General features: G+C 34.2%; 1 protein-coding gene across 1 annotated transcript in view; it reads left to right on the forward strand.

Moving 5' to 3' along the window:
• Positions 1–12,018, forward strand: part of beta-PheRS (phenylalanine--tRNA ligase beta subunit) — a 110,885-nt gene that overhangs the window by 42,641 nt on the left and 56,226 nt on the right. The window contains exons 5-7 of the mRNA XM_089089045.1: positions 1,298–1,462; positions 4,196–4,297; positions 7,628–7,807. Of these exons, the coding sequence (XP_088945171.1) occupies positions 1,298–1,462; positions 4,196–4,297; positions 7,628–7,807 (447 nt within the window). The remainder of the gene's footprint in view (positions 1–1,297; positions 1,463–4,195; positions 4,298–7,627; positions 7,808–12,018) is intronic.

A 12,018-nucleotide genomic window follows, 5' to 3' on the forward strand; every position in this document is an offset into this window, starting at 1 on the left:
TAAATTTGATGGCTTGAGCCTATATTGATGCCCACTTTGCTAGGAATTTCTCGAACAGTTAAACAATATTTCTCACGAATGAACTGTATTCACGAATGAATTTTGGTGTAAATTTGAAATGCCGGCAACTGGCTTTCTGTCAATGCTCCGTGTGATCTGTAGCTATAACTTTGTAAACTCACGTGAGGAATGTTTCATCCTCTGAAACGCATTCCAGCTTGTCATTTGACTCAAGTGCCTATGATAGTTGCACTTTATGAACTGACAGACGTAAATTATTGCAGAGAACAAGAAGTGTGACAAGCTTTGTTAAGCTTGCTGCGGTTGCTATTGATAAATAAATAATTAATTAAGGTATATCTGGTTGAAACACCTCTTCAGCTGCCGTTGTTATAGTTTTTCCAAATAGTAAAGAGATTTTTTGGAAAACATGCACATTTAAAAACACATTTTCTACCATGCACACTTAAAAACACATTTTCTTTACCAAACATCATGAGATAGACATACGTATAGACACACTGGACATAGCACTAAGTAGCACTAAAACTGAGCTGTTTACAAGGTACGTAAAGCATCACACAAACACGAACTACAATTACTTTATGCTGTTAAACAGGCCTGTGAAAAACGGAACAAAAGAATGCTGATACCGCGTTGTGCGACAGTAAACTGGTTCTAGCTTGTTCTCTCTTCTGGTGACTGTGTTTGGGGATGCGCTCGGAGGGAGGATATACATGTGTTTTGAGCTTCTTAAAATGTATTGTCTAAATTTGATTATAAGATTTTGGCGGCGGTTGTGGAGTGACTCAAGTCCCGGTAATTCAAGGGCTTTCCATAGGAGCTATAGCTTTCTCCCATCATAATTTTACATGCACGTATTTGAATGGCCTCAATATCTTGGCTTAATCTGGAGCTTAACTGGACGCTCGGACCCAAAAAGGACACGCGTATTCTATTACAGGTAGATCGTAAGTCATGTAGACCACTTTCATTGACTTCCCCTTGAAACTGAACCTTTTCATTGAAACAAGCGATTGCAAGGTAGCGTAGCCTTTGCCGACTAGCTCATTCACATTATAAACATGACTAGCTCATCTAAAAATATGAACACCCTTTCCACTAGATAACTGGAACAATAAGGCACCATTCATTTTAGTATCACGATTTAACGGGTAAAGGTATCTGAAGATTGCGGAGGAATTTTACCGAAAAAAAAAAATCAAAAAGATGTTCGGGTCTTATCGAAGACAAATCTCGCATAAATCCATATCTGAACAGAACTTTTGGGTTTCAGGTTGCCAGGTTGAGACCACATTGCATTGGTGCAGTCTTAAGGGACATCACTATTGATGACGAGGCATATAAGAGTTTCATTGACCTGCAGGAGAAGCTGCACCAAAATATTGGCAGAAAAAGAACACTAGTTGCGATTGGAACTCACGATCTAGACTCGATCAAGGTAAGCTAAATCATATCCTTCTTTTGAAGTTTTTCTTCGGCTTTCTTACTGTCTAAAGTTTTTGTTTAAAACGCAATCCACTATAGAATAACCAGTGCCCAAAGCAAAATAAATTTTGCTTTGCGACTCATTTTATTTATGTATTTTGCACAGTTGATTATGTTTGACGTGAAGGTCAAATTCACCGGACTTATTTTCAGTGATGATAAAACATCTCGTTAGGATATATATATATTTTTAAATTAAGTTATATTCTATAATTTGAAGTTGTTAATATTTTTTGGTTTTAGGTTGCCGTTACGGTCAAAGGTTACTATTTTTGTTTATGTTTATATATTTTGCTTACTGGTGTATTGAAGTAGGCTAAATAAACAATTTTTAGTTCTGTCGCAGAAATTTTTTTTTTACAATTTTTGTTCACAGTTACACACAGTTTTGTTCATAATTTGCTCAGACATGGGATTTCGTATGCTTCTTCCATAAGGGCTGCCTCTGGTCTAAAAAAAAATCACTGGATAAATCATCCTAAATTAGTATAAACCTTACCCCACTAGTAATGTCTTTGTTTCTGTTTTTTTTTATATCAAAATTAAAAATAAAATTTAAGTTTTTGAATTTTTGAACTGAGAAATTAAGATTTTTTTTTTTTTAGAGTCATTTCAGCGTAATTGATTTAGCTCTTTGTTCCTAATTATATATTTATGATCTAATTGATCTGGAATCAGTGATTTTCCCCAAGATTTAGGAATTTCAGCCTTGATTCTGGGATCTTGTTAAATACTTTTCTAATTGCTAATTACTTTCTAATTGGGATTAACATATTTTCTGTGTTATAAAAGAATAAATTTCACTCAATCCTGTTGTTACCAAAAATTATCATCATAAATTTATTTACTCTGAACGATTTGTTACTTTTAATATGAAATAAAGATTACTTTTTGATGGTTTGTGAAATAATACACCATCTTTTTCAGTATTTATGGCTTTATTAGTTTGTGAGTTGATTGTATTTTGTATAATGAAGTTAAAACTCTTGGTATTCAGTGGAAACATTACCAAACAAAAAAAAAGTTTTAACAATGATTGGCTAAATGATCTGAAATCTAAATGATCTGTGTTTCTCCGAACAAAGATCAAGTTCTTTAATTCATCTGCGTGGCTGTATAAAAAAAAAGAAGTTTGCTTGACTTTATGAATTGGTGGTTTTAAAATTATAGTGGCTTATTTTACATATATTGAATTTTTTAAGTGGTTTCCCTCTAAGCACTCGTAACAGGTCTTTGAAAAATATGTTTAGAATTAAAGACCTGCTTGAGGTAGTAAAGAAGAAGTGTGATCTCCTAGTAAAAAAAGCTAAAAAATGATTTATGTGAAAGAAATCTATTTGTTTTTTTCTAATGTAAAATTCACATGCATCATTTTGTTTTTACTTATTTATTTTTGACGTTATTTTGTTGTACTTGTCGTTTTGAGTTTGTCATTTTATGTTGATAGGATTAGAATTTGTTTTTAAGTTGTAGCCTATTATTACTCCTCAATTTCTGTGTTTATGAAAGAAATGAAATTATAATAATAATATCCTTTGTTGGTTAAAAATCTTTATTACTGTAGCTCTTTTTCTCTATTCCATTTCACATATTTCAGATACCTATATTAGAACATTTACTTATCTTTATTTATGCTGATACTATACCCCATGAGGGGTATGTGCATTTAGTGTTTGTTAGTTCCGGATAGACTATAGATGCTATCAAATTTGCACTAAAGCACAAAAAGCACTAAAGTGCATTTAGTGCATTTTAGTTTTGGATATATTATAGATGCTATCAAATTTTTCCATATTTCATCTAGTAAATTTGCGCCAAAATATTTGTGAAATGAAAATCGGAGGAAAAATAAACAATTAAAACAAGAACAAAAACAGTTCATTAGAAGCATTTGTAGTTTGGATTGTACGTTAGGAAGCAGTAAACCTTTTCGTAAAGTAATTTCTCTTGTCGATTTAATTTATCTGCAAATTAATCAAGATTCATACTAATTAGTACTGTGTTTTTTTGTATTACTTGTCTTCTCTTCAAAGTTAAAAATCATGTTAAACATAAAGATAAATTCAAAAGCAACGATAGTTATAAACATGAACTGTTAGGAAATGCCATATACTATATATATATATATATATATATATATATATATATATATATATATATATATATATATATAATATATATATATATATATATATATATATGTGTGTGTGTGTGTGTGTGTGTGTGTGTATATATATATATATATATATATATATATATATATATATATATATATATATATATATATATATATATATATATATATATATATATATATATATATATATATATATATATATATATATATATATATATATATATATATATATATATATATATATATATATATATATATATATATATATATATATATATATATATATATATATATATATATATATATATATATATATATATATATATATAAGTATTCATTATGTGTTGATGTTCAAAATTATCACCAAAAGTAAATTAAGTTTAAAAGTATTGTTTTTCATTATCTTGTGATTTAAATCTGAAATATTTTTGCAAATAAATCTTGTGAGGATGTTCATTCTCAGTGGTAGTCCATGTCTGTTTTAATATGGGTGCACTTGGGCTGTGGCTATTATGTATTTGTACGTTATATATTTCTTTTTCTTTTCAGGGACCATTCACTTATGATGCTTATCCGCCTGAACAAATTAAATTTGTTCCTTTGAATGAAAACAGAGAATTTACTGCTCACGAAATGATGGATATGTATAGTGTAAGACCCTTTATTTTGTTTTTATTAACACGTGCGATTGTTTAAGGTTGCTTGCAAGTTCAGATAACTCAATTGTAGTCAGAGCCGGGTTTTAAAGCTTTGACGCTTCTAGGTCCTAGTGTCCTATTTTTGGGGAAATTCGGGGATAATGGACGCACTGAACAGAACGCAACTGATGTGCTAAAAGTAATGAAAGAGAGAGAAGATACCGAACTCTCAGCTGCCATTCTTGGAAGACATCTGACAGTTTATAAGTGGCCATGGGATTCCTGTGTTGTTTTAAAATCACTTTTCTGTGAATAGGTAGCGCGGCGTTAGGGTGCATCTGGTACTTTGACGATAAATCACATCAGTCCAACTTTTGTTAAGAAAAAAATCACTCAGTGATAACTTATTGCGCCACTGGCACTGTTGGTAAATCCTGGCCGAATCTGGTGAGTTGGGATATGTCTAACTTTTTAAGTTGGAATTTGCAAATGTAGAATTGTTTGTATTTCTACGGCATTGTTTGTAATTCTTCACATAGCGCACCGATTGATTTTTAATTGTGGTCACTAATTTATAAAGCTCCAAATCCCCGGGGGTGAAACCGTGTATCCTGAAATACTACATAGGTATTTCACTCCATAAAACTAATATAATAAATCTAAGAGGAAAAATACTCATAATTTTGATAATAACTAGATTTACGTTGCCTAGGCAACATGAAGTGTTGCAGCAACCCTTTGTCGGCATCGCCAATAAAAGTGTTGCAGAAGCAACATTCAAGTCAGGAATCTGAGGAAGGATTTAAAATATTATATTGATTGTGGCCAATGGTACCGTATCCTTTTTAATTGTTGGCATCGTTACGGATTAAAATTAAAAATATCATACCGTAGAGCCTAATTATTACTATATATTTATTTCTAACTTTTCGGATTCATATTGCTGCAGTTGCTTTATACTATAATAATTAAGAAACTGCGTCATTGTGAGGCATTTTTATTTATAATTGCTGCGTAATGGATGCATGGAGACAAATTTTCTTACCCTTAAATGTATCATAAATAAAAGAAATATAGACAGATTACTTGTAGTAGCCTAAAATGCATAATAGGAACCAAAGTAGGTACATCGACCAGGAAAAGTTGCAAGTTTCTCGTCGACAAATTTGACCACCGTCCAACTCCCGAATGTTATTTTCAAGTCTCTAAATTGCCCGAGACTTCTAATCCAAATTCTTTTTTTCAATCTGAAGTTGTTAACCCATCAAAACCCTTTTAAGTGATGCATCTCATGAACTAAAATATTACATGTAATGCTATCGAACGTAGATGATGCTATAAAGCTATGTGTCGCTTTTCATAATCATACTACTATAGATAAACACTGCCACAAATAAAAGAAATCACGCCAGTCAGTAAAAGTAAATAACCCCTCATTCCTGAGAATGACCATCATCTAACAACCAATTCTTCCTTTCTCGCTTGTTATTGAATTCTGTTTCCCTATTCTTTTGATCAAATATAAGGTAAACTAATTTGAAAAAGTTTCTAGCCCCTTAACCAAGAATATGGCCATGCTCTAACAACCTGTTTTTACTCGCACGTCCCTCTCTGTAGCAGACAAGAAACCAAATACATCGGAAGAAAATAATAAGTCCACCGACAAGAAAAAGGTACCAACTCCTCATTCCAAAGTTGACCAAGGCATAACAGCCAATTGCTATTTACAAGTCCATTCTTGTCTTAAAAGTTAGGACTAGATTTTTTTAGTGTTGATTCAAAACCCTAAAGTTGTCAATCCCTTGAAACTTTAGAAAAGGTGTATCGCTTGAACAGATTTGGTACGAAAAAGTGAGGTCATATACTCTGATCAGCTTATCAAGGACTATTGATCGGCATCAACTAAAAAATATTTGTCTTGGTTCAAAATTGATTTTCTTGCTGCGGGCCAACTTTATAATACTACTACTGGGGACCAGGGACCTGGGGACTGGGGAAAGGGACCAGGTGACCGTCATACATCTTAAGCACTTTCGATTTTAGTCCAACTTAGATGCCAAACCGGGGCCTGCCTCCTTGCCTACTAGAATAAAGCTTTCCAATCGAAAGCAAACACATAGCTCGATCGAAAGAAAGCTTGGTTGCATAACTTTAGATAGTCCTCTCCAACAACTGTGCTATAACTAAAACTGTGCTATAACTCACACACTCTAGGTCCTGGCTCTATTACTAGTGAAAACGATCCTTTTTGGCCCCAGGCAAGAATTAAACGTAGCTTTCCAAAATGTAATGTCCTATTCATCAGTCTGAGTACACTCTTTCTGTAAAAGCCGCGGAGGTTAGACCGTTACCACCTTCTAGCAATAAGCCAAAATTGGCGAACTAGGAAAACAAAAATAGATCAAAACCAAAGTGTTACTCCTGCAACATAATTGCAAATAATTCGATACTGGGAAACAATTCAGTGCATTGTCATCGATTTTATCCCAATTAATCTCAACCTGTTTTGATGGTAGGCTAAAAGCCCCATATGTAGCTTAGATTTAAATTGATTATGTGTAATTCCTTAACGCTTGGGCTAAGCTTATTCCGAGGCTTGGTCCCTCTATGTATACCTAAAAAGCAGCCCAACTTGAAATTGGGCGAGGAACACCAGTGTCTAACGAACACTACAACTTCGTGGTAACGAAACAAGACAACGTCGTGGTAACGAACGTTAGACCTTTCACGAAATGTTGCTGTAAACCAATCTGGGAGGCACCCATTACAACAGTTATACATAAAAATCAGTGTATAAAAATCGCAGAATCCAACAACAGGCATTATATTAAGTTTACTACATACTGTCCTTATCAACTCCCGGTACCTTACTCCACAAAATAGTTTATTGGTATTGTTCTGAAGTCACGCATTGAGTGAAGCATTGAAAGGAAAGTATCAAGCCATACACACGAACTGCGTAATATATATGGGTGTATCAGAGATAGTAAAATCGTCACAATGATCGTAAAATATATGAAGGAAAAACATGTTTTAATAAGGAATAATGTTGGTTTTAAACATAAACAACGTCTTTTCAGACGAACGTGCCGTGATTTTTTTTAACAGAAAAACTGTTATAAAGACGTATAATTTTAAATATGCTGGGGGCCGCAGCAACAATATCTGGTCAATGGTGAATAAACCAAAGTTTTGTTCCCCACAACACTTTAGTTGACGATGCCAACCAAAGACTTCTGAAATACTCTACATCGCCCAAGTTCCTTTCTGTTGTTTCTTTCGTTGTTCTCTTTTTTTTTATTTTCCTGATCAATATGTCTAACTCCGGGGCTCACTTTTTCAGAAAGATCACACTATGAGGCAGTATGTTCCAATTATTAGGGACAGTCCCGTTTATCCTGTCATAAAAGATGCGAATGGAGTTGTTTTATCATTGCCACCAATCATCAATGGGAACCATACAAAGATCTCTACGAAAACGAAAAACGTTTTAATTGAGCTGACTGCCACCGATTTGACAAAGGTAATTTCAACGTTAATGTTTTTAATCTGTTTCTTTGTTTTTTGCCAATTAAAGTTCTACATAACCTTTAATAAAGCTGCTTTTCTAAATTGACAAAAATTCTGGGACTCAAATAAGCTGTAGATTCTCGTTAAGTTGTAGATGAAGCTGTTGATACAGATGCATCAGATGCAGAAGCTGTAGATGTTCTGCAGAAGCTCCTTAGGCAAAATAGAAAAAGGGCCTTTCACTGCTTTTTCTTTTTTTGATAGCCTATCTTTTGTCTAATCTTTAGCTGGGCTGGCATTATAAAGGGTTGACAAGAATGTACAGGACCACAACACCAATTAGGACGGGGCTTTGCCTAAGGCACGATTTGAGAATATTCAGTTGTGCTGCCATCTACTGTCTGCACACAACAATTGAAGGCAAATCATTACATCATGATTACTCCATGATTTAATCATAGATTACATCTAGTTCAAACGAAAACCCTTTCCGCACACTGGCCTTACTTTTAGTACTGTCTTTTTAACCACAGATTCAGCTTTCCTCAATGCTTCTCAAGCTGCTAAAATAAACATAACACTCACTCTGTCTGATTAAAGCCCTCACTTTCATTAATACTGAAGGCCTAACAGCACTAACATGGAAAACTTATGAATTGATATAATGATTGTTATAATAATTTTATATTTTTCATATCCTAACAAGGAAGCAACGTTTCTGGGCTAGGATAATGTTGGGCCGTTGGATGCCCTTGGGCTTCTTACCTTTTTTGTCATAGACTTGTAATTTATAATCTTCGTTCTACCACACTTTAGGCTGTTTTTCAACTGTTGGAAGATTTATCGGATCTGTTTGAATCCCCGTGACTTTTTTTTTTTATGTATCCTAACCCTTTCACTAGAACAATGCCTAGCTGATGAGGAAATTGGAACATTTCCAAAGTGACTTTTCCATTTAGTACAAAGACTATGGGTAACTTATAAGAGTGGAAACTGGCACTAGTGTAAAAAAAAACTGATAATGAAATGAGGAAAATCTGGGGGGGGGGTGGGCAATGTGACAACGGCCCTTGGATATACGGTCGAAATGTTCATTTACAGTTGTGTTTCACTGTCTTATACAAAAAAAATTCACTATTGTTCTACTTTTTGTTTATCTAATAAGTAGAGATGCAAGAAACATACTATTGATTAGATTGATGATAATATTTTGAGAAGTGAATCTATCGTTAAAATATATCTATTGCAGGGCTGCCACAAGGTCCCTAAAGTCCCCAAAACTAAAGAGGGTCCAAAAAAGTCCCTAAACAGCTCAATAGTCCCTAAAAGTCTCTTTTTACAAGGTTAAGCCATGTCAATACTTAATCTAACAGGTCTTTGTAGTGTGTTAGTGACCATTAGTTTCCTGAAGACTGCAAAATAAATTCAAGTCTACAGCGTCCAAAATTTCTTGATAATGTTGGATGACGAGACTTGATATCCTTTGCCTCTGCAGTCACTTAAGCTGGCTTGTTTTTTTGTATACCTTTTTTTAGACGTGTATTGCTAGAGATTCGATATTTTTTCTCAGATCTTTCTTAATGGACTAATAACTTTACCAAACTAGCCTTTAATTTTATATATATTTTTATATGTTTTATATATATTTTAATTATTTAATTTTAATATTATATATTAATTTACATTTTACAATAATAACTTTACCAATAATAGCCATCGATGTCAAATCCTTGTGTGCCTAGCCCTTATGTCATTATCGCAGTGGTAGCTGTAACACAGTAAAGAACAATCCTCATGGCGTGGCAGTAACCAAGAATACAAAAAAATGGTTAAAAACAAATTAATGCTTAAAACACTCAACTAAAAGAAATCCAGGAGTGGTACGTGCTATTCAATTTTAACTCAACATTAATTTGTAAACTCGAAATTTTTCTTTCGGGATAAAAAAAAACACGCCTGAAACCTCTAGAAAATGGCTTCAGATCGAAAAGTACACCACTGGAATCACCATGTTCGAAAAACCTTCATCAGAGGTTTTTAGCCCCCTCTTCGAAGCCAAAAAGCTGACAGCATCATTATGTCTCTATTTTTTTCATCCCCATACATCTTAAATAATATTAAATTGCTATACTTTTTTTTTTGCAAATGGTCTCAATGCAATTTGGACATGGGCGGGCTACTTTCTTCAGCAGTAAAGTACTCTCCCATTATCAATCAAAACAACGACTTGGAGAACCAGAGAGAGCTGGAAGAAAAGAGTAAAGAAAAATGATGGAAGTTTGCAGAAAAAGCAGAAAAGGAATAGCAAACACAAGAAAAGAAATAAGCTGGTAGGTACAAGACCCAAGATGTTTGAAGAAGCCAGAAATTGGCTTAAATTGGGCTTTGAGAAGAAAGATCTGATTGAAATTTAGCTCGCCCAAACCCTATTGAATCTCTTCTGTTGCATACCAAACAGAAAAAGGAACCAACAGCTGTTGAAAGTACTCAGGTATATGCAGAAATAAAGGCAGTTGATGATAACTCCACTTTTGAAGGTCTTAAGGAAGAAAAGCCAAAGCCAGGAAAAACAGCAAAAATAACAAACAAGTAATTTTGAAATGTTGCGGTCATGTGATGATTTTCCGGTCATTAATCAAAGTAGTTGCTTGTATATTTATTTTAGTTTTGTACCTTCATAGTTGGAAATCAAGAAAAAAAAAATCTGAGGAGACCATGTGGAAAGCCAAGGGGTCGGAACGTCTTGATATTACTCACGTTTTTCCAGAAGATGATGATGATTTCCAGAAGACGTTTTTCCAGCGACATTGGCGATTGTCCTGATTTCAGATTTACGAGATGCCGGTTTGAATATCGAGTATGATGCCGATTGAGTCATTTATACAGTAAACAATTGCTGGACCAGCCCATTGATCCATTTTTTTGGGGTCAGAAAGGTCCCTAAAGGTCTATTCCCCCCTCCCAAATTCCATAGTCCCTTTTTTTTACTCTTTGAACCAGTGGCAGCCCTGCTATTGTTAAAACAAGAGCCAAGTCCAGGTGGGATGCAAAAAAAGCGCTGAGTATTGACTGTTTAAAAATGAAAAAAGTCCAGTTTTGTTGCTTAAAACGAGTAAATTCAGCAAAAGGCATCAAATTATGGTGCCTTAATCTTTTTTTTTTATGTACTTTTTACAATGAATTTTGTCTGACGTGAAGGTCAAGTTCTTTCGGTATGATATATCTACATATACTTGTGCTTTTTTGACGAAAAAGTCAAATTCGGCAACCATGATAAAAATTTTAAAATAAAATTCTACTCTATTCATATATAATTCAGAAATAATGTGATCATGAATTTCCATTCATACTATTGGTAATAAATACGCTGCCATCTAGCGATTTTGCACGGTTCAATGTGTGTAAACATTCACATTCTTTTTCTGATTTTCCTTCTTGATCAGAGAACGTTCTAAATATTCTTCATCCTAACTATTTTATTTATTTTAATCCTAAGTGGAGTAACTAAACATAAAAGATGGGGATAGGAGGAATCCTTTCCTCCCAGTATAGGTCCATGAGAACCATCTACCTCTCGGATAAACGGAAAAACTTTGGGATGCACCTTTTCCATTTTTCAATTGACACGCGGAACAATTTTCTGACCCCTCCCCTCTTACCAACGGTTGGATCTGTTATGTTGTTACTTAGTATTTGTTTCAGATGTTTCTAACTATACCAATGATGTGTATTTGAATTTGTAAGTATGTATAGGATTGCCGCATGCCTTTTTCATAGCAGAGATTTTACAATGTTGATGTTCTCGTTAGTTTGAATCATGTTTGGCATAGAAAAGCCGAATATATTTTGACTGAGCCCCATTTAACATTCTAGTGAATGTTATAAATAGCTCACATAATTATGTATCTTTTAGGTACACGCCATTTGTGTGATTTATGTCTGGTTTTTATTCTTTTTTACTCCCAAACAGGGCCGTTCTTACGGGGGGTGCCCCGGGTGCCGTGGCTGGGGGACACTGCGGTTGGAGCTTCTGGGGCTTTTTTTTTATTTGTGTTTAAGTCGGGAGGGGGGCACTGTAATTTATTTTGCACATGCGCCACCAACCCTAGGAACGACCCTGCTGCCAAGTGATGTAGAGCCAGTTTGTCGGAGAAAAGGGTAATGGTCCAAAAATCCGAACAAATTGGGTTTGGTCCGCGCTTCAACGTGTGCTCAGCTGCTTAT

This window comes from Artemia sp. Qi Xiang Cuo, chromosome 5 (genome assembly GCF_049724085.1).
Source record: "Artemia sp. Qi Xiang Cuo chromosome 5, ASM4972408v1, whole genome shotgun sequence".
Lineage (NCBI taxonomy): Eukaryota > Metazoa > Arthropoda > Branchiopoda > Anostraca > Artemiidae > Artemia > Artemia sp. Qi Xiang Cuo.